Below are 23,971 nucleotides of genomic sequence, written 5' to 3' on the forward strand. Positions count from 1 at the left end.
CCATATGGGATAAAAATGGGCCAGGTGGGCCAAACGCATGTGGGCTGGAGATGGGCATCCCATGTGGGTCCCATATGGGGTGAACATGGGCCAGATGGGCCCACGTGGGACATGGGCTACAGATGGGCTACCCATATGGGCCCTATATGGGAAAAATGGGCCAGGTGGGCCAAACGCATGTGGGCTGGAGATGGGCATCCCATGTGGGTCCCATATGGATCACCCATGTAGGCCCCATTTAAGTTACTCCAAGAGCATAAAAGCAAAAAAGGTGACTGTTGTTCATGTGAAATAGAAGTTCATACATGATGCCATATGGGGTCAATGTAGGCTGGCCCATATGGGTCCCATGTGGGGGCCGCGTGGGTCTCATATGGGGCCTACGTGGGCTTGCCCATATGGGTCCCATGTGTCACCCACTGCTATTCCCATGTGGGGCCCATATGTAAGAGGTGGGGGGCCATGTGGGCCCCATATGGGAACCATGTGGGCATGTTTGATGGGATATGAACATTTCCTTTACTACAAAATGTTGGTATCTGACCCGACCCCTATCTGGGCTGGATGCGGGCAGCATGTGGGTAAACTGGACATCAACAAGCTGGGCACACCCAGCCGGGGCCCACATGGGGCCCGGCCGCCCACATGGACAAAATTTACTACAAAACTTTGTTAACTGACCCGACACCTATCTGGGCTGGATGCGGGCAGCATGTGGGCAGACTGGGCACCAACAAGCTGGGCACACCCATCCGGGGCCCACATGGGCAAAAGTTACTACAAAACTAATTGTTAACTGACCCGACACCTACACCTATCTATATAAACATTTCCTTTATTACAAAATTTTGTTAACTGACCCGGCACCTATCTGGGCTGGATGCGGGCAGCATGTGGGCAGACTGGGCACCAACAAGCTGGGCACACCCATCCGGGGCCCACATGGGGCCCAAATGGGCAAACTTTACTACACTTTGTTAACTGACCCGACATCTATCTGGGCTGGATGCGGGCAGCATGTGGGCAGACTGGGCACCAACAAGCTGGGCACACCCATCCGGGGCCCACATGGGGCCCAAATGGGCAAACCTTACTACAAAACTTTGTTAACTGACCCGACACCTATCTGGGCTGGATGCGGGCAGCATGTGGGCAGACTGGGCACCAACAAACTGGGCACACCCATCCGGGGCCCACGTGGGGCCCAAATGGGCAAACCCCAGCCAGCATGCCCATGTGGGCCCCACATGGGCAGTTGATGGGCATGGTGGGCTAGGTGGGCCATGGGCTAGAGATGGGCAAATATGTGGGCTGCATGTGGGCCCCACATGGGCTGCCCACATATTTTTTGGCAGGCATAATGCTTGATAATGAGATTGCTTGCACATGTATAGTCGGTCAAATATGTATCTTTCCCGGCCGGCCCTCCCCTCGCTGGGCAGGTCGGTAACTTGGCTGAATCCGTCGGCCGCTGCGAGTACTACCCAGCAAACATGCCCACATGGTTCCCATATGGGGCCCACATGGGCCCCCCACCTCTTCCATATGGGTCCCACATGGGAATGGCAGTGGGTGACACGTGGGACCCATATGGGCCAGCCCACGTAGGCCCCATATGGGACCCACGCGGCGCCCACATGGGACCCATATGGGTAGCCCATCTGTAGTCCATGTCCCACGTGGGCCCATCTGGCCCATGTTCACCCCATATGGGACCCACATGGGATGCCCATCTCCAGCCCACATGCGTTTGGCCCATCTTGATCCCATATGGGGCCCATATGGGTAGCCCATCTGTAGCCCATGTCCCACGTGGGCCCATCTGGCCCATGTTCACCCCATATGGGACCCATGTGGGCATGTTTGCTGGGTACGGAGGGGAGGGGACAGGTTGTGCGGTTGCCGCGTCGGCCAATGAGCGCGGACCTGGCGAGCGGGCTGGGGCCACGGCGTGTTGACCTAATATGGTCAAAGGTTCATGCCCTGCGGGTATGGTCTGCGGCCAGCTGGCCCACTGATTGAGCCACAGCACCGGGTCGCGGAAAGGTTTCGATAGGTATCTGAATTGGAGAGTGGAGACTGTTAGCTTGAACTTGAGTGTAGTCGCTCTAGGTTTGAGATGCCGGGACCAGGGACCTGCAACACCATGATCCTGAATATATTGTGTGGATCGGGTGGCATTCAGATGAAGTTGAAATTTATCCCATTGACTTATAATGGGGAGGTTGTGAGATTGACCTGACCTCAGGTCATAGATAAAAAAATCCGAGACATACATTTTGTGGATATTGTCACCCTTACTAACTCCTGAAAGTTTCATATCGATCGGTCAACAGTTGTAGCTTTGGTGCAAGTTCAAACTTTTTTTGACGTTAGGTCACTCAAACCGACCTGTTGACCTGACCTTAAGTCATATAAGGTCAAAATTCGCACACAGTATGCGCAATAGATGGAAAAACAGGTATGCAAAATTTGGTGGCGCTGCACGCCGCCGTTTTTCGGCTATCTGCGAAAAACCTGGGGGGGGCGCAAATCGCCCCCCCCCCCGGCCCGGCGCAGGTTAAGATTTTCAGTAGATATGGCTTAACGCTTTCCTGTTAATGCCAAAAAAAAAATGAAAAAAGTTTTTGCTTTATCAAAAAATAACCGGTCATAATTCGATTAAATATTTCCCTTGTGCTAATCATCATATCACCAAGCATTCGATCGTATCAAGAGCAACCATCTTAATTTTTAGGTCAGCGACCCCTGTTGAAACACCAGATAATCCTTTGATAGCTCATAGCACTCAGTCTACAATTTACACGGCGCATGAAAGCACAGCCATCATTAGACCATCGCGCTGCCCTCACATTCGTTAGATTCCTAACGCATCCGCTTGCTCGCCTCTCCCGGCCAGACCCGCCGGAGCACCCGGCGGCGAGGCCGTCCAGTGCTGGTCTGCGGTCACTCTCCAGCCGGCCGCTGTGTAGCTCCGCCCCCCGCGCGTGACGTCACAGGGCCGCCAGAGCCGCCAGGGCAGCTGGGGTGTGGGCTCAGCCAACTATCGAATCCAGACCGTAGCGCCACTTGGCGGCCGGGAAAGATACATATTTGACCGACTATACGAGGGCATATCCAGGAATTTTGGTGAACACAGGCATTCACGCGGTGTTCCTGTATGGTGGGCTTAACATGGGCACTGCGTGGGCAGCCATACGCCACACTTTTCTGGACATGATCCATTCAAGAAACCCTGCCCCAACCTGCCCCCCGGCCTTTGGCTCAGCTTTGAACGTATCGGGTTGGCCCGCCCGGGGAGGTCCGGCTACAGGGTGGGCGCGGCGGCGGCTCCGTAACGTTACGCGGATGGCTCAACCGCTGTATTTCTGACTTGTTTTATTGCAGAATACGGTCGCCAATGAATAAATCTTGACAATTTTTAACCCTCGCCCATATAGGGGGTGAGGGTGGGGGTCGAAAGGACCCCTCTCGGTTTTTCGCAAAAAGCTCATGTAAAAAGCGGCCGATCGCGACGAAACTTTCAGTGCCCTCAAGTTTATCAGCTTAACACCTACCCTTTAAATTTCACGACCCTGACCCCAGTGACCTTTGACCTGTAACCTATTTCTCGAGACCATGTTTGGCCGGAAGCGCGATTGGGCGTATGTTTGCTTGCATTAGCCGCGCGTTTGCAGTCTTTCCGTGGTTTCAAGCGTCTAAACATGTGATGTTATGATGTTGGTCCCATGCATTATGGTCGGTGTCAAGATCACTTGAAGGTCAGGTCAGTTCAATGACCTTTGATGACCTCGGTTCACCTTTTTTAGTTTTACATGCTTCCAGGCTAGTTTTTGGAGCTGATTTCGAATTTAGTAACCATTTGAACATTTAGGAAGAAGTTTTGGTGCCTTCGTAACATGCAACGAAGCTGTCACTGGCGGTTGACACCTATTAATTATGAATACCCGGCAGGACTGGTTGGCCTGACCTGACCTGACCCGACCTACGTTCGCGGCTAGCAAAACACCAATACGGGCGAGGGTTAATCACATGAAGGTGCTTATAGTGTAAGTCTTTGTTTTTACTCCCATTGCTGAGGTTCAGTCCTATCGGTGCGTATATTTCAGCAACCATCTACCGATTCATGTGCTTCACCAGGAACATTCACACAGAAACATAATTAGATGTTGATTTTTTTCAAGCAAACTTTGGACAATCATAAGAATTTACCAGAGAAATGATGGGAATTTCGTAAACGATTCCTCCTCCTAACATGCCCATCATTGCTGGGACCCACAATTTTATGCCTCTCATTTGCGGTTAAATTCTAGGATTTCGTAATCAGAGTCGGAGTCGTTCGGAGTCAACAGTTCTGACCCTGCAGTCAGAGTCGGAATCGGAATCGATTTTGAAATCCGGACCAAGACTCATAGTCTGAGTCACCGAAAATCCATCGACTGCGTGGACTTGTCATGGCCGCGGAGTCAGAGTCCGAGTCGATCGTATAAGTCGACAGTTTTGCCCGGAGTCAGAGTTGAAATTGACTTTTGAAAGCCGTACTCGGAGTCGGAGTAGGTAACTCCATCGACTTCACAGCCCTGGCCTGGTAAGCACATCACCCGTCGTAAGCTAGTTCTCCTTACTTTTAGAGGCGGAACTATGCCATTATATGTCAGCAAGCATTTATAATGCATCGTAAAAGGTCTCACATAGGTTTAAGTGTCAATTTTGAAACCAGGGAACCATTTTCAACGGATCCGAGCAGCGCTGGGATTTAATTCGCGCTAAACTGGTGTTTGGCCACACTGTGCGCCGGCGGAGCTCGGCCCACCGGACGGGGCCTGGGGCCGCCTCTGCACCGCCCGGGGCGGTGACCGGCCGACCGGCTGGCGGGGCTGCGGCGTCTGGGCGGGCCAGTTGGCGTTGAGACTCTGAGTGGTGTGCGTGTCCAATAAAGCCTTAATTCGGGCGGAACCGACACATGGCGCGGTCGGTATTAGCTCGAACCCGCCCATAGTGAGTACAAAGTGCGATGAACGAAAGTGAAAGGAAGCAGGAATGCGTAGCCGTGGCGGCCGCGCCGCAACCACGACCGCGTTCGAGTCTCTTCGGAGAGGCGCGCCCGCAGCGACGCCAGTTGTATCGCTAGTTGGTCGAGTCGCAGCTGTGACATCAGGACGTATTCGTCCCATCTCTCCTTCCAGAGGTAGAAGGCGTCACTGCGGTCGGTGGAGATGTCCAGTCGGTCAGGGCGGATCGGCTGCAGGCTCGTCAAACCACAGCGATTACGAAGGACTGTTCTAGAAGCCCTCCACGCCAGCCACCTGGGGAAGGAGAAGACGAAGGCCCGCGCAAGACAGATCGTCTACTGGCCCGGGATCTATCGGGATGTGGAAAATGTCACCCGCTGCTGTACCAGCTGCCAGAGAGATCTACCCGCTCAGCAGCAAGAGACCATGATGAGGAGACCGCCAGCGGAAAGGCCGTTCGAACTACACATCGACTTTGCCGATCACGCCGGCAGGAAGTACCTCGTGGCAGTGGACAGATACTCCGGGTGGCTGTTTGTGGCCGACCTCGGTGTAAGCGCCCCCGCTTACACCGGTCCGAAGGACGATAGCAGGCGTCATGACGAGCGCACTCGCTACGCGACTAAGCGTAAATGGACGGCACGGGAAAAGGGCTTTCGGCGGTACCCGGCTTTTTGATGTCGTGTTCAGTAAGTAATGGTTTTATCTCTTTATCAGGTGCCCAACTCCCTTGGACACCTGATAGCGGATGTCAGAATAACAGCAGCACTCCCATTCATATGTTATTTCAGGTGTCGTCAATTACTGTCCGATTAGCGAATTCCAAGCAGCCGACTTATAAAGCACTAATGTCCTTTGTGTCCATCATAATCGGACCTTGTATGTTTATTCTGCATCAGATTATTTCCTGCAAAAAAAAATCTAAAGTTCATTTCTCAATTATTCAAGTCAAATCAGATGATGTTACTTTTAATGCAGGTAATACAGAATCATGGTAGAACACAGCACGGGCAATACACAATTCGCTTATGTGTCTGCACCTTTTACATTGCTAGTGCTTATTTTACAGGAGCCGTGCGGCGGAACGGGCTTACCCAGGACACCAACAACGGCCAGCTGGAGGTGGCGCCACGAAAGTGGTTTACGGGTGCCAGGAACCGCGACGGAGGCCGCCAGGAAAGGAGACCAGCTGGAGTTTAAGCGGAGGAGCAGATGAGAGAAGAAGTCTAGAGATGAACAGAAGAGAGGAGAGAGTTTAAACAGCATTTTTGTGTTTATCGATAATATAAATATTGATCACTGACAGTTTGTTTTGTTGCGGTGGCGAACGTTCAGCAATGATCAGGGGGAGTGATTGAAATAGCAGACATCGATTATATTATAATCATATTGAAATTAATTGTAGGTTCTGGTGGGAACTAAGATGGGCTTTGGTGAATATTTATTGATTAATACAAACGATGCTAGGGAGGTGTGACCCAGCATGGGGCCCACCTAGGGCCCACATCTGCTGGCCCACGTGGACCCCATATGGTACCCACCTTGAGCCCATGTGGGCCAGCCCAGGTGGGCCACATATGGTACCCATCTTGAGCCCATGTGGGCCAGCCCAGGTGGGCCCCATATGGTACCCACCTTGAGCCCACGTGGGCCAGCCCAGGTGGGCCCCATCATTTACCCAGGGACAAATTTATGTGGGCCCCACATGGGCTACCCACATGGGTCCCACCAAGTGGCCCACCTGGGCCCCATGTGGGGCCAAGGTAATAATGTTGGCTGGGTATGGGTCCCAGCTGGGTCCCATTTCGAACCCACATGGGCTCCAGGTGGGATTTTTCGCTTATACCCATTTGGGTCCCGGCTGGGAAAGCCCATATGGGACCCGGCTGGGCCCCATATGGGTCCCATGTCGAACCCACATGGGCCCCATGTGGGATTTTTCGCTTATACCCATGTGGGTCCCGGCTGGGAAAGCCCATGTGGGACCCATATGTGCCCCGGCTGGGCCCCATTTGGGTCCCATTTCGAACCCACATGGGCCCCATGTGGGATTTTTCGCTTATATCCATGTGGGTCCCGGCTGGGAAAGCCCATGTGGGACCCATATGTGCCCCGGCTGGGCCCCATATGGGTCCCATTTCGAACCCACATGAGCCCCATGTGGGATTTTTCGCTTATACCCATGTGGGTCCCGGCTGGGAAAGCCCATGTGGGACCCATAAATGCCCCGGCTGGGCCCCATATGAATCCCATTTCGAACGCACATGGGCCCCATGTGGGATTTTTCAATTATACCCATGTGGGTCCCGGCTGGGAAAGCCCATGTGGGACCCATATGTGCCCCGGCTGGGCCCCATATGGGTCCCATTTCGAACCCACATGGGCCCCATGTGGGATTCTTCAATTATACGTTAGGCGGCACGGGCGGACATCGATAGCAGCGCCTCTATCGGTCACTAGGGAAAGCTGGGCTGTAGGCGACGAAATACCGGCTGAGTTGTCACACGTTGAATAGGTTTATAGCCATTCGTCTTGTGAAAAAGTTGAACTTTTGCCTTTAATATTTCTACAGGCAATTTTAGAAGTGTCTTCACATGGATTACAAAACCGTTTAGATTATTGTATTCACTTCTAGCCTTCCCTATTGTTCTTGATGATGCGGGAACTATTTCTAATTAGTGTTTCTAGCTTAGTAAAAGAACATACTGTGCAAACGATGAAAAGAGCATAGATGGAAGATTTTAAATGCAATTTTCTCTAACAATTAATGGTAAATTCTCAACATATCAAGGAAAAGGTGCATGCTAACTGATAATTTAAAGTTCTTGGGGCCAGTTGTTTTCTTCTTTTCTTACGTCGCCCCAATGGCCGCGAATACCCTTGTGATAACGCCTATCGACCCATGTGGGTCCCGGCTGGGAAAGCCCATGTGGGACCCATATTTGCCCCGGCTGGGCCCCATATGGGGCCATCTGGGCTGCCCATATGGGACCCAGTTGGACGCCCATGACAAACACATCTGGGCCCCAAGTGGGCAGCCCAGATGGGCCCCAGTTTGCTGCCCACTTGGGGCCCATATGGGCCCCATTTGGGAAGGCTGGCTGGGAGTCTTCGTTTATTTTAAAATAATAGATGAATGGTACCTAAGTGCAAAAAGCGAGTATGAGATCGCTGCAGTCTAGCAATTACGTAACAGAACACAATGACTTCCACTCGCGGTCAAACCCTGTAACATTATGCTCCTCGAACAGTCGAGACCGGTCTCGGCGCACTGTGCGGCCTCCAGCCGTCCGGAATTCGCCGCTACTTCCGGCCCGGGGCCCGTGCCGGTACGAGCTGGCCGGATTTACATGGGTAATGGCCAGCGGGTGGCGCGGCGCCCCGCACTGCCAATTGGCCCCGCTAACTGCCGGGTGTGGCTCCATACAGCACGGACGCCCGGCCGCCGCCCATGGGGTGAGGGACCCACCGCCGCGCCGCGAAGCCGGGACACCGCGATGCCACGACGGGGAGCGGCTGAGAATGGCCCACGGCACATGCTCTTGTCAAGTTTGATGGTTTCGATTGATTTTCGGCAAGGACAGGGCCGGGTACTTTACATAGAAATATGACGATACCGTCTATATCTGTCTTAGGGAATGAACTTATACTATATCGCTTATGTATTATTGTTTACTGAGTATTTGATCATTAGCCTCATGGACAAATAAAAATTGATGGAGTGTGTTGATTTGCACAGTACCTATTGAAACATCACAGCTAATGACCTTCGTGCCGTTTATAGCCAGTTCATTAATTAAGTGAACCTTTTTATGCATTTTACTGTCGGGACTCTGGGTCAATCTGTAAAATTCGTCAATCTGAGTCAATGCAAACACTTTGGTTACTGTGTATCCTGAGGCATGAAACAGGTCACTGCACTTTAGCTGGGCCCGGCTGTAACTACTCGGAATTCGCGATCCGCTATGCTAGTTTGTCGTCAGCGACAACGGCACAGAACTAATCTCATGGGGCTGTCATTATGGCTCGATGATGGCTAGCCGCCATTTTCACTGCCAAATAGCCCGGACTAAGCTCTGATTGGGGACACCGGGTTATTGCTACTGTTGGCGAGGTTATTGCGCATTTGCATTGGCATAGAGGGGTGGTACAGCAGAAGACTAGTAAAAACGGCAAATGTCACCTGAGGCTGACTCTCCCTTGACCTTGTCAGCTGGTGGGCCAAGGTGTGTTGCTCCAAGCTGGAAGCTATTACAGTCTTTTAAAATTCTTCTCGAGTTGGTTATTGTGCAATAATTAGCTAGCAGTTATCCCGGCTTTTTAGTTGATAACGTTGGAAACAACCTATACTAAACACATTTCTCGACACATTTCAGCTGTGGGTGAACCGAGAAAACCATCGATGTTGATATGCATCTTTTTAGGAACATAATAAGCGTACGAGCAGCTTTCACTGAAACAGCTCGGTATGAAGGGCAATGACAGACCCCCCACTCCCTCCAATTCGCAGACATGCCGCACAAAGCATTTCAGGGAGTGGCTCCCTCCCCATTCCTACGAGCCATTCACCAGTGCGCACCCTCGCCGGCGCCATGACACCCGCGACCGATCAGCCAATCAGACTCAACCACAGTGCGCGGCAGCTGGCTCTGACCAATCAGAGGCCATGACACATCGGCGGGCGCTGTTACTGCCGCTGACCGGCGGCCGCGGGCGGTGCTCCCTCCCCTCCCCCTCCCCAGTCTGCGGTTCCGGGTGGGGTGGGGTGGGGCTCCGACTGCTCCCTGCACCCGTGCTCGGGGGAGGGGGCGGGGCCAACCGGACGTGTGGCTAGTGGTTAGTGACCCTCTGTGTACACAAACCGATTGGTGATTGAATCGATCGGTGCCCGTCTGCCTCCGCCCCCCCCCCCTCTCTCTCTCTCTCTCTCTCTCTCTCTCTCTCTCTCTCTCTCTCTCTCTCTCTCTCTCGCGCACTTCCTCTCCCCTTGGGTGAATAAAACCGCGGTTGTTTTGCACTCACGCCCGAGGCAGATTTTCTCGAAGTAGTTATAGTCCTCCCTCGGCTGGAGGTCGCGGGTGCGGCCCTGTGTGTTGCGGTCCAGGCGGTAGCAGCGCTGGTTGGAGTAGTCAATCACCAGTGCAGGACACTCGGAGCCCGCCTGAGTAAAGGAGATAGACCAAAGTCAGAGTCGCGGTAGATTCGGCCGAGTCACATCGTAAGATGTGTCATGATCAAGATATCAGAATGTTCCGACAGAATATCGAGATCTGAGTGACTTTCCAGTAAAAAGAAACACTTGCACGAGCATTACATCAAAGTGCTGAAATCGTCACCTGGGCGGTAACTCTGGAGGCAACAGAGTTTCAACTTGTATGCACAATGGCGTTCAGACTGAGGTGAAGATATGGTCGCACACAACTCACCTCTTCGCACTGTTCTGTGCAGGCGGTGGTGACTCCCTGCAGGGTGGACGAGGGGACGTCGAAAGGCTCCTGGTCGGCGCCACGCAGAATGTGGCCGGTGATCTTCTCGTAGGTCAGAAGACCGTCGTCACACGATTCTGTCGACGAATAGATGGAGAGCGTGATGATACAATGGGCGAGCGGATGGTGAATTGGAAGAGCATGATAAGTTAGAAGTTGCGTTATTTTGTAAGAAGTTGTCAATAATTATTCAGCTTAAACTTTTTGTGTCTGGCTCGGCAACTGTGGTTGTTGGTGCACTGCTATCACTTCACCGGAAACGGCAGCGATTCATACAACTCCATCCAGTGTCCGGTTTGTCAGCTCTGTAAACCGTCCCGTTACCGTTACCCACCCCTCCCCTTTCCCTTCTCCCTCCAGTTGCTGACCGAGAGTGCAGACTCGCTGGCTGGTGACGGCATCAGCCAGCGGCGGCAGCGTCACCCGTCCCAGGCTGACGGCGTCGTCACCGCTCAGGTAGCACCTGTTCCGCTCGCGGTCGAACGTGTACGAGCGGCAGACGAAGCGCCGCTCGTTGGTACAGGCGGTCTCGCAGGAGGTCGCGGAGCTGGCAAAGTCCAGTGAGTCGGGGGTGAGAACGCTCACACCGCGCTCCGGAGGGTCGTACCGGCAGTCGGGCAGCTCTGAGAAAAGGAGGGCGCATCGTCAGTGGGAGAAATGCCAAAGCAGTGTTGACATTTTTGTTTTTGTTGTTGAAATGGCAAAACATCCAGCATCTTCCACTATGTAGATGGGTGAGGGTGAGCCAAGACGAATCACATTTACCTCTAAACTCAGGAAAAACATCACGACCGTTGTATGTTGCACCAAGACCCCTCAGTTCAGGACACGGATCGGATTATTTAGCTATGACGTTATGTAGCGCACTGGCTCTCTGTTTCAACTCACGTCTGGCGCACTGGTTCTCTATTCCAACTCACGTTTGGCGCACTGGTTCTCGAGGTACTCGGTGGTCCCTCGGCCTGGTCGGAAGGCGTCCGGCTGAGTGCGCCGGTCCTCCCTGCTCAAACTACACGTGCGAGCCACGCTGTCGTAGTCGGCTGACCTGGGAAGGGCATGATGGGTTAACAGGTCAGAGCGGTGGGTCAGGTCAACGGGAAATAGAAATATACGTGAGATATGTGGAAGCATCCGATTTCCAAGATTGTTACTAGTGTAATGCTCATATTCCTTCAGTTCATTTTATTTTGATGTCAGGTATCAATTTTGTTCATATAAATCATGCATGCCTCTCAGATGATTTGCAAATAAAAGGAGAGCAGTGTTATCCCATGCGTAATGACGTTATGAGTACGTCACGAGCTCCCTCTGCCGCCAGGATGATGTTTTTCACGCGTCGTCCCCGCGCACTGACCTGCAGTTGAACTCTGTCTCCATGAGGCAGGCACGCTCGCAGTCGACCCGATTCTGAACGGATCGCACCTCTTTGGTGTCAAAGCCCTCGAGTGAGGCGCCGAGCACGCGCTCAAACACCCAGAGCCGGTCGTCACCACACATATCCGAGAACTCCTCGGCAACTGTCGCCGAGAAACATTAGGTTAAGGGTTAGCTGTTGGAACCCTTAACAGGAAAACATTAGCTGTTGCGTCAGGGGTCAAAGCAACGGACAAAGCTAGGCCTTTTGTGGCTATTACAGTGGGCAGAAAACTTTATCGTAAGAAAAAATCTTAAAATGCACCTATTTATCCCGTAACCAAATAAAAACGCAATCATTCTGTAACTGCTAAATAATTCACCATGGAATGCTTATAGATATCGCGCGTGGTTTCATGATAGAGTAGAGCTGCCCGTCAGACTCACCTCCCCGGAGACATATCTCCTCGTAGTAGCTGCTGCCTTGTCTCTCTACCAGGTCGACCTCGCGGCCGCTGGTCTCCAGGTCATACGACGTGCACCGTCCGGACGGGTAGTCTGTGTGAGAGACGATGTGAACGATGTCAGGATTTTTGAAGTTTTGTGACGTAAATATATCCCGCAAGAATCTATGCACATCTCTAAAGTTGCGCACCCAATTCACCACGTCAACTTTTATCATAATGCCCTAAGAGCCTCGGTGCCACGGGCTGACGCGAGCTCATGACGCCGGGGCCAGCGCTATCGTCTTGAATGGCGCAGCAGCCGCCTGCCGGAGATGATGATACTGTACCGCAGAGCAGCAGTGTCGTGCGGCACAGCATACCTACCAGTCACGCCGCCTGACGCGCTCAGCCGGTTCCAAAAAATATTGGTGAAGAAACGCTACAGAGTAATGTCAGCGGAGTGAAGTCCCCCCCCCCTCCCCATCAACCCACCCCACCCAAAAAAAGTCAGCAAATAACATATGCTGTCTGGATGAACTACGGGTCCGATGAGACTCACCGAGTACGAAGCCGCGGCAGTAGTCTGCCTGGCTGCAGAGCGCCGTGCAGTCCCGTACCACCGGCGAGTTGGGGTTCACCAGCAGGTCCTGAGTCTCGGCACCTCGAGGCTGGAACGTGCGCCCCACGGTCTTCTCGTAGGTCAGCGTGCCTCCAAAACATTGTCCTGCAAGGGAGGAAGGGTCACAGGTCATACGCAGCAGTCAAACGGTGACTTGTTAGTGTGCCTTGTAAGATTTGATGTTGATATTTTGTAGACGGTTGTTTTCTAAATCATGGACTGATGGGAAGATATGCTAACGGATGCTAACGGATGCCCATGCTAACGGATGCAGAGCTAGGGCGCGTTATCACAGGCTTGGGTTTGGTTGATTAAAAGATAAGATTAACGAACCTTGAGTGAAGGTTTTTTTTTACTCCACTTCTAATGGATTCATCTATTTTGTGTGCGTCTTCATAATCTTGATACGTGAGGAACTCCTATTCGAGGGTCGTGTCGATGCGTTCCTTCTCTTGAAGTCCGTGTCCTACTTCATCGCTAGTTCACCCCTTGCGGACCACCCCCGCGCTGACTGGCTGTGTACCACTGTCCGCGCCCTGGCCCGCTGCTGCCACCCCGCCGCACAGTGGCCTTGGTGACAGTGAGCTCATGTCGCACGGATAACGGGCCTGCACCCCGCGCCACGGGAGTGGCCTCTTTGTCCTGCTGTCAATGCCATGCGTGCGTCATGTGAGCCGGCGCTTACGGCAGCCGCCGTGAGCCGCGACCGATAGAAGCTCGGGGATCGGCGTGAATTGAACACTGTGGCTATTGTTGTCGGTTTGTTCGGTGCACATGATTAAATGGACTATATCATTTGTTGCATTAGAAGTCAACAATCAAAGCATGTGTGTGTTGCTTACGTTATATTTATGATGAAATGTGTACTTGTCTGCAGGCGCGTTTTTGCGAATGAGATAGACGTTTGTGTAAAACGATCATGCTTCGATTCACACTCACCTTCTGAGAGACTGACGGATGAAAGTAAAACTGCCAAAGCCGCTGTTGCCTTCCATTTCATATCCTTCTTCCGACGCCCATCCTGAAACAGGAGCAGACCTTGGTTATGAGCACATCACCGAACTAACCAGCCAGCTATCGTCCCTGAATCCCCACTTGTAAGCGATAATCGCCCATGACCCGGTCAATCACCCATGCTGATCATCATTACCCAAAATATCACCCAAAACTCGGGATTCGCTGAAAAAATCATCGGCCAGTGACCGGCTGTGCCCTCGGCAGCTCGGGGCCGACGGCTATGACGGGGCCGGGAGGGGGGGGGGCGCTGACGGGGGCGGGGGCGGGCTCGTCACGGCTGTGTAGGTCCAGCGGGGGACACGCCCCTCGTAATGACGCGGGACTGCGGCGGCGGCTCTGGTGCCGGCTCTGCCACTGGCGGGCAGAGACCGGACAGGGAGAGGGCAGGGACACGGGCTCACAGACATCAAGGACACGTGGGAAATAGAGACGAATGGACTGGGGGACAAATGGGTGTGTGTAATAATAGTGCAATAATTCCTTACGGTTGCAGCAAAAAGAGAACAGTGTTTTATTAGCTTATACCCGCAGAAGTAGCATATAAAGGGTTAGCAAAAAGTAAGGACATAATCACTAGTCTATAACGAAGTATGTAGAATAGCTTCTTCACAGATCTCGATTATCTCTAAAAATAATGCGGTGCCAGGCCAGTATGCCACCTTTACCGGCCACGCTACGACCCAGTCCTCTCTGGCCTGGGCTCGCCCTTTGTTCTACCCTGCACTCTCCAAACTCGGCCGCAGCACCACGGGATGGACCCGCCATCCGGATACAGCTCTCTAATAGGGGCCATTGTTGCAGCGCTGACTGGGTGTTCACCGTTATCACACTGGTCAGACACACTGACGGCTGGTCTGGCTACGGGGCAACCACGCCAGGCAGGGCACGCACGCCGAGTGTCACTTGGCTGGTGGGCATGTTGGACAGGTCCTAGATCTCGATTGTGAGCAGATGCAGGGTTTCGGGTATTTATAACGTTCTAGTGTCCAGTAGAGTTCTGCACGGCTGCAATTTTCCACAGCCTAGCCGCCCCGCAGCCGTGGCTCCACAGCCACAGCCGCCCACAGCCGTGGCAAACTGTGGGCAGCCAGCCGTCAGCCGGCCGTGGATACTTTCAATGAAATGCAACCAAATAGTATATAATAAGTTGTTTTTAGTTTAAACATATAGCCAAAAGCACATTGCAATGGGCTATAGATTCTCAAACTCATGAAGCATCATAGGTTAAGTGGTTGTGTATCTGGCTTTAGGCCGAAGGCCTGAAGCCTGATGCGCATCGCATGCCTACACAAGCCCTTGCAAGGGGCTAAGAAAGATGGGTAGGTAGGTACCTACATCAACAGAAAACATAAACAACGAACCAGAATAGACGCACTAGCAGTGTAGACATCTAATGCCAAATCCTGAAGCATGTTTGTGGGACAGAACAACAGACCCTGATGCTTTTCATTACCAATGTTAGGTATGGAAAATGAAACTGAAGTTGATGGACTGTCAAACAGTGATTGTCTAGTCAAAACTCTTGCTTCTTTCTTACCTTGCATATTTTCTGGGGTGTGATATGCCAGGCTTGAAGCAGCCTTCTGAGCAAGTCTCAAACAAATTTGATATGCAAGGCATCAAAACACTAATGAGCATCCAAGAAAGAAAAACATTTATCTATTTTGATTTTTCCAAATAATGATCTTCGCTCAAATCCCCAAGGACGTGCGAGCCACAATTGCCTCTTTCAATCAAAAATTATACTTGAGTTTTTAATGACGTCAATAGCAAAGAAGTGGCAACAAATTGTTTTGTGTCACTACAAACAGCCATACAAATTATAATTGATATATAATAGTAATATACAGTTGAAAACTTGCTCTCAAACAAAGATTAATCATCAAATTTTTACATTTTCAGAAGAAGACGTCATTTTATTAGTAAAGTCAACAGCTCGCGTAAGAAATATTGTGTTCAGGGATCTCACCGTCATGTGAATTACGTGTTCAGGGTTTTCACCATCATGTGAATCAACCGTAAGTAAGGTTCATGCTCACTTATAATCTAATTTCATTGGCTTCGTTGATCAGCATTTTCTGTAAGCGGTCACTCACACACCAGTTAGAACATAAAGCGCCAGTTTTATATTATGTAATTGGACTTGCCGAAAATCCAGAAATACATCTACGAGTTATTTTAGATATTTTAGATAATATTTTATGAAGCCTTTACCTGCACCTTTACCTAGGCGTGATTTCATTTTCTATTAACTGAAAGCATTACTGAACGCTCGTGTTCAATAGCTGTAAGGTGCTCTCCTAATGACCAGGTGAGATTGATTTGAGAGGGATGTGACAATGCAACATGTTGCATTTTCTGAAACTGTCAAGCTCTTGAGTCTTGATGATGAAGGAACAATTGGTACCTATAGGTAATTAGTATTCTATACCAGAGTGCAAACTTTCCTACAGCAAATGGTAAAACCATTACAGGTTTTCAAAGGCTTCACCAGTTTCAATGTTGCTGGGCATCCTTTGCATGATTTTTACAGGCTAGACTGCTTATAAGAATGTAAGATTAAGGATTTAAAATCTTATTTTTGAGTACTTAAGATTGAGCTTGAAATCTCACAGCCGTGGCCACAACCGTAGCCGTGTTCTTGGAGATATTTGCAGCCGCCTCGGCCCACAGCCGTGGGGCTGCAGCCAGCCGCGGCTGCAGCCGGCCGGTGCAGACCTCTAGTGTCCAGAGTTCAAGTTCATTATTAAATCGTTGAGCGGGTGATGCATGCAGAATTGCGGAGGGTAATTGTGCAATATGCAATGTGCATGAAGTGCCCTAAATATGTATTTAGCACAGTAATTGATATTGGGTACTTGCTAATTATGCCGTTAGGACGAGAAGTGCTGGGGCAGCAGAACGCCAGCAATGCCTTCCATCGTGGCAACGGCTTCCTGTCTTTAAAAAATTACCTACGAGACTTTCGCATGGTTTACCATGTTGCAAAGGGCACCGCTATTTATTTACTGGAAAATAATTAAATGCTGTTGAATACGTTCGCGATGGGCCATGGTCGTCCTGGATCCTGGATCTTGTTACTTTACAAGGTAACGTCTGAATGACAAAGTCAAGTGTTGGGCATTATAAGCACGAATCATAGCCTTTTTCGGTCTGTTTCATTTCCGGTGTGTTAATCTCAATGGCGATGAATTCTCGTGAGTAATTGTCATACTCTAAGCCTGTTGATTGCCAAATTAGCGCATTGAGCCGCCTGTCGCCACAGCATGAGCCTGGTCAGGCGGCACCCTCCTTGCTCCTTTCCTATCCAGCATCGCAGTCTCTGGGTAGACGTACGTACTCGATACACAGGTTCACTCGGTTGGCAGGTGAAAAAACGCTGACTTTGGGACTGCCAATAAAATCTGGAAAAGCAATGGCTTGCAGCTAGACGAATGAATGAATTTGATTTGCATAAAATGAAACAATGAATGCGGCAGATAAGAGTGCCAAACCAGTGCCGTTCTAATTGCCCTGTCGAGCTGGAGGTGGCCGTAGTGACATGACTCAGATCTATCTTCAATATAGTGCTGTAAGCAGAGTTTGACATTTTCAATGCGATGCCAATTAAACTACATGACGAATTTCGTCATGTGTAGTGGCTCGTAGACATAATCTTCACCAACAAAGTAGACATAATAGTAGGAAGACATTTGAGAGCGATGAGTCTTCATTTTTGTGTATATTTCGCCTTTAAAGTCTTTGTAGACTTTTCATTTACATGTTATTAAAAAATGTGGCATGAGAGGCTGTGGCCCACCAATCACGTTGACGGTTGTCATAATATAAATATTTCTTATAGCATCCGTAAGGCCTGTTGAAAGTTGATCACTGACGCATAACATGCGTCTAACTCTTCCCATGCCTTTGAATAATAATGAACTTCGATTCGCTGGGGTTCACGTTCACATTGCCACACAATGCCTATGTAGAAAGTGATGTAATCTTGTATAGTTTTAAATGACACGTAACCGGTATGTAGCTACTTTGCATGAGGTCTCTTGAAGCTCTTCGCTTATACTCCTTACAACCTTGAACGCTTGACATACGTCTCGGTAGGATGGGTGAAAGTGATGATGTTGATTGCTGTTATATATGTTGGAAATGCTTATTGCTGTCAGGCATCGATGACTGACTTGATGGTAGTGCGTAAACAATGAGTAATCACTCAATCACATAAAGGAAGCTATTTTTCGCCTCGAGAAGCAGAATGAATGTCAACTGCGCGATGGGTTTTCCACTTCAGTGCTATTGAAGCCTACGCAGCTGGAACCTCTCAAGCTGACAAGGACGATTTCTCAAGGGCAGCTTTGTGACAAACATAGAAGAAGCAGAAGTAATGAAATTATTCAGCTCTGCATAGCGAATGCATTCCTTTTATACGAGCTGCAAAAAAAAAAAAAGATGGATGAGCCTTCGTTGAGGTAGTTATTATTGAATAAAAATATATTTTGATTTCAGCCTCAGCCGAGGCCGACAGTGTTTGTGGATAGTTGGTTGTGGACCAGAGGAGCCTTGAGGAAGAGTCCGGCGGGCCGGAAAACATGCCACAAACAGTTACAATCCACCATGCTGGCAATCATTTCCAATATTTGATACTATGGTACGAAATTTATTATCTACAGAGTTGTGACTGCTAAAATGTGATGTTCTGTTTTAAAGTGAAACATGTGCTCTTAGACAAACTGGCAGCGATAAGCAAGAAAGAGCCGTGGTTTCGAATTTTCGCCGGTAGCAGCCGTGGACCGAACATCAGACATCTCGGATCCGATCTGTGGGTCGGTCTACCCTATTTCTGCTCTACAACCTCAGATTCGCTCCCGACAGAACAGTTCCGCCATTCCATCCATCCGCTCACACCGAACCATTTCCGTGTTTACCGTTACCCCACTGGCCACGGTTTCCGAACAAACGGTAAAAGTTCCACGGGTGGGGCTGGACGAGTGGGTGCGGCTGGGCGGGGTGCGTTGGGGAACAGTGTGGCACGTGACAGGTCAAACGGTCCACCCCTGGGAGGCAGCAGTGGTCAGTGAACCGAACCGAACCGGACCGGACACTGGGCAATGCCGGAGATAGTGGACCGTTGCCTACCTGCTCAAATGTGAAAGCCTTCAAATCGACCACAAAATAAGTCGGCTGTTGGTTTTGTAGCGACAAGTGGTGTAAGACATTCGAGATCTCATTACTAAAAAGATCGTCGGAAGAAATCAGTCACAAAACTGTATTACTCTGGAGAAATGGCATGAAACATTTAATGACTGACCATTGAAGAAAATAGAAATGTCCTCAATCACTTCGGTCAAACGCCCTAACTACTGAAACAGTTTTTAGTCGGCGTTGCGTGAAAGTGCATTTTAGAGTACATAAACAAGAAAGATAGCTTTGCACTCAGTATCTAGGTTGTATTTGCACGAATACAAAACTTGCAAATAGTTTTAATTGCTCAATTCAAAGTTCGGAATGACAAAATTTCGAAAAATGACACATGTACGGTGGAATCATACATACGACACAGACGGTGTCCTGACTGTCTAGCGTCACACACCGAGGGTATTTGTTCTTAGACCGCCCGCACACCGGACCCGCAGCTTGGCGAGCCCCGCGGCCCCGACCCCACCGCTTACTTCCGGTGCCCGGAGTGTCACCGCCGGAAGGTAGTGACGTCATCTGTGACGTCACGGTCACGGCGCGTGAAGACGGGAGCGTCGTCACGCTACCACGCACGGCCGACAAGGCCGCGGCCGAGGAGGATGAGCGATGTGGGCGCACTGGTGTGTGTAATGTGTTTTTATGGGGGCTTCTCTGAAAGGGAAAGAAAGAAAGAGAGAGAGAGAGAGAGAGAGAGAGAGAGAGAGGGAGAGAGAGAGATGGGGGAGGGAGAGAGGGAGTGGAGGGAGATTAAGAAAGGGAGAAAGAAAGAAAGAAAGAAAGAAAGAAAGAAAGAAAGAAAGAAAGAAAGAAAGAAAGAAAGAAAGAAAGAAAGAAAGAAAGAAAGAAAGACGAATAGAGATGGAAAGGACAGAGGGGGAAGAAAGCGAGAGAGAGAGAGTAGGGGCGGAAAGGGGTAGAGATAAATAAAAAGAGACAGGAATGGGCAATGCGAAACAAAGAGAGACAGGGAGGGAATAAGAGAGAAACGAATTGTGGTAGGGAAAGGCAGACAGAAACGCATAGTGGTAGGGAAAGGCAAAGAGAAACGCAGAGGGCTGGGGGAGATGCAGGGAGAGAGAAAGACAGACAGACAGGGATGATAGGTACGATGCAGGGTCATGATGAGAGTAAGACCGCTCCGAGCAAAACAAGAAGCGTTCGACACAGTGGTCTAACTACAAAAGGTGGAGTTGGAGTGGTCTTTGCACCACACAGGGTGTATCACGGCAATGACAGCTCATGTAAGGCCCACGTCAGAGAGGTAAGCGAGGTCGACCATATAGGGTAGGGTTGTTCAAAAAAACCGAATTTTGGAAAAGTATATGGGCTCATGGCTCATGTGGTGCGGTATTCTTTTCTGAGTCCAATGATACCCTTTTTTCCGAAAAGTATTACTGCTAGGCGCTGCTCAAACGGCTTAAAGAGGACCATGTTACGCCCGCCGACCGGCCGGTGTCAATAAGGGCGAGAATTCGAAGCCGCACGGCGGCGGCAGCGCCTTATCGGCACCGCGCGCCACGACATCTGCCGGGCGGCCGGCTGGGCGGTGGGAAGTTATAAGTGCGTGGTCTTATTGCACACGATCGGGGTGAGCTATCCCATGTTTTCGGGGCGGAAAGTTTCAGTGCAGCATCGGTGCGTCTGCCACGGTGGTCTGTGTCGATGGTATAGAAAATAACTCAAGCAGAGCTCAGAAAAGAATGAATGATTCCGGGTAGTTGCCTCGAAATAATCCGTTTCAAGAATACAGCTGCCTTCTTAACGTACTGTATCACTTGTTAATTCTTCAAAAAGCAAGCTCTGAGCAATAACAGACTTCTTTGCATTGCTGTTGACAATTTAAGTTGCTTTTGGACGGTGGCTCGCAGCCCCAATATGCTGCCGTGTAACTCTATTCCAACGACGAAACGGCAACTTAGCGAGAATCGAAAATTTAACGAAGTAGGTACAACAGGAGCTGGCAAGGCTCCTGCATTGGTCTATCCGTCATGAGTGACACACCGGAGTAATGTGTCACGTCAGGGCAGAGCTGTGTTCTATGCCGGGTCTGGATTCGGGTCTTGATCGGCATCGGTGGGCACGGCCGCCCTGGCCGGACTGCCGGCGTCGCTTATGCTCGAAGGATTGGATAAACGGCGCTTGATTTATATGAGTAGGTACTCCGGCTAATGTCTCTACTCATGTCTCACTTCGTCACACTGTCAGGGTGGCCACTCTGTCATTTCCAGACATGTTATGTTTTCTTTCGACCCGCTAATCTAAGTTACACCTGGCGTCGATTCTGTTGCCCCAGCATCTGACATCAACGTATCTGAATAATGACATTGGTGACGCATATGCTCGTCAAAGCCACCCCCAAACTTGGGCCGATGACTGTCGGGTCTCCTCCATATTCTGTCCTTGTGCGTACTGCATTGCCAGCCCCTGCTGTACGTATATCGTGAATTTTCGATTCTCGCAAAGTTGCCGTTTCGCCGTTGGAATAAAGTTGCGCGGCAGCATATTGGGGGTGCGAGCCACCGTCAAAAACTAACGTAAATTGTCAACAGCAATGCAAAGAGGTGTGTTATTGCTCAGAGTTTGCTTTTTGAAGAATTAACAAGTGATACGGTACGTTAAGAAGGCAGCTGTATTCTTGAAACGGATTGTTTCGAGGCAACTACCCGGAATCATTCGTTCTTTTCTGAGCTCTGCTTGAGTTATTTTCTATACCATCGACACAGACCACCGTGGCAGACGCACCGATGCTGCACTGAAACGTTCCACCCCGAAAACATGGGATAGCTCACCCCGATCGTGTGCAATAAGACCACGCACTTATAACTTCCCACCGCCCAGCCGGCCGCCCGGCAGATGTCGTGGCGCGCGGTGCCGATAAGGCGCTGCCGCCGCCGTGCGGCGTCCAACTCTCGCCCTTATTGACACCGGCCGGTCGGCGGGCGTAACATGGTCCTCTTTAAGCCGTTTGAGGAGCCCCTAACAGTTAATACTTTTCAGTAAAAAGGGCATCATTGGTCTCAGAAAAGAATACCGCACCACATGAGCCATGAGCCCATATACTTTTCCAAAATTCGGTTTTTTTGAACAACCCTAATATAGGGGAATGACAGTGAGAGGGCTTAGTGTTGGGCCTGGTAAGTACGACGTGAGCCCCATGATGTGTGATAGCTGGAACTGCAAAGCATCCGGGATCCGGAATCAGCATCCGGAACCGGGATTTCGTCAAATAAAAATGATTTATTTGTAATTAAAAGACTTTAACTAAAGTCTAAAAGAAGGGTAGCGATGTAGATGGTGTGCGAATTGTCATATCAACATGAGGAGCAGCGACATTCGAGCATACAAGATCTGTTTTCGCCGGCTAGATAACAAATTTACAAACGGCTGCTACATTTCATACCAAATCGTCATCAGCGAGAGCTACAAGAACCCTATCTCATAAAAGCCCACGGGCCTCAAAGACTACAGTCAAGCCCCATAAGATGATGATTGTAGCGAAGCAGTCTGTGGCTTATCAAATCACCGGATACCCCATAGGCTCGATCACAAATCACCGCGGCGTTTTTTTCCTCGAAAGTGCACACCAAGTTCACCGCCTCACAGCACCAGTAGGCACCAACCCGCCCTCTGTCCCAGCCGCGCCGCCGGAGTCCAGTCGTCGGTGACGGTGACCAGACCAACCCACCTCTATTCCAGGCGTCATCTCGGTGTGGGCTCGAGCCGCATCCCTCGCCGGTGGTGCCGCTCCGTTCCGCGGGAGTCACAGGGCCACACTGACACAGCCGCCGGCACCGCTGACGGCACGGTCAGCCCGGCCCCAGGGCGGGGGCGGGGGCGGCGGCGGGGGCGGCGCGCACCTGGTGGCGACCCGTGTGCCGACCCGCCGGCGCCGCCATTTGGGTCACTGCTCTCGGTGCGGCGCCGCCCGGCCCGCTACGCTCCCCCGCGCACCCACTTCCGGTCTGTGGGACCACGCCTCTGGCGGGGAGGGGGAGGCGACGGGAGGACTCCCACGGACACGGGCTCCGGTCGTATATCTGTGGTCATTGAACATCAGGCATGTTTGTTATATCCTGTCAATCCGTGGACACTGCCCCCTAGACGTCTACCGCCGCCATCCCCCGGTCTCTGTGGTGCACTTGTCCCAGACGGATCTGCCCTTCTGTCGCTCCATGACCAGTCCTCCAGCTTTCCTTTCCAACATTGGATCCCAGACAGGACTGACGGGGCTGTAACTAGCTCATAGCCATGGACTCAGACCTTTTTATAGCAGCCATGATGATGAGTGATTGTAGAGTTGTGTTAGCGACTGATGCCGCATTTCGTATGTTATAGTGATATACTGCGAGTATATAGTATATACTGCGAGTATGTACCACGAGTAAAGAATGCTTGACGAGCAACTGGTAAACCCTTATGCCCACTCGAGTCGGCACTTAAACCTCGCCGGTATAGGGGGTGGGGGGAGGGGGGTCGAACAGACCCCCCCTCTCGGTTTTTCGCGAATAACTCGCGTAAAAAGCGGCCGATTGCAATCAAACTTTCAGTACCCTCGCGTTCATCAATTTTGCACCTAACTTGAAAATTTAATGACCCTGACCCTAATGACCTTGACCTGTGACCTACTTTTTGAGGCCATGTTTGGCCGGAATCGCGATTCGGCGTATGTCGGCTCGCATTAGCCGCGCGATTGCAGTCTTTTTGTGGTTTTAAGCGTTCAAACATGGGATATAATGTTGCTTCCATGCATTAGGGTGGGTTTCAAGGTCACCAGAAGGTCAGGTCAGGTCATTGACCTTTGATGAACTCGGTTCACTTTTTCGAGTTTTACATGTTTCTAGGCTGGTT

General features: G+C 50.8%; 1 protein-coding gene across 1 annotated transcript in view; it reads right to left on the bottom strand.

Moving 5' to 3' along the window:
* LOC122364568 overlaps positions 1 to 22,896 on the bottom strand; it is a 47,523-nt gene extending 24,627 nt beyond the window's left edge. The window contains exons 1-9 of the mRNA XM_043335080.1: positions 22,809 to 22,896; positions 13,856 to 13,937; positions 12,857 to 13,021; positions 12,299 to 12,409; positions 11,853 to 12,015; positions 11,419 to 11,543; positions 10,867 to 11,121; positions 10,439 to 10,575; positions 10,035 to 10,173 (exon numbers count right to left, since the gene is read on the bottom strand). Coding sequence (XP_043191015.1) covers positions 10,035 to 10,173; positions 10,439 to 10,575; positions 10,867 to 11,121; positions 11,419 to 11,543; positions 11,853 to 12,015; positions 12,299 to 12,409; positions 12,857 to 13,021; positions 13,856 to 13,937; positions 22,809 to 22,826 — 1,195 coding nt within the window. The 5' untranslated portion in view covers positions 22,827 to 22,896. The remainder of the gene's footprint in view (positions 1 to 10,034; positions 10,174 to 10,438; positions 10,576 to 10,866; positions 11,122 to 11,418; positions 11,544 to 11,852; positions 12,016 to 12,298; positions 12,410 to 12,856; positions 13,022 to 13,855; positions 13,938 to 22,808) is intronic.
* Between the last annotated feature and the right edge of the window lie 1,075 nt (positions 22,897 to 23,971).

Source organism: Amphibalanus amphitrite, unplaced genomic scaffold (genome assembly GCF_019059575.1).
Source record: "Amphibalanus amphitrite isolate SeventyFive unplaced genomic scaffold, NRLGWU_Aamphi_draft 000683F_arrow, whole genome shotgun sequence".
In the NCBI taxonomy this organism is placed as follows: domain Eukaryota; kingdom Metazoa; phylum Arthropoda; class Thecostraca; order Balanomorpha; family Balanidae; genus Amphibalanus; species Amphibalanus amphitrite.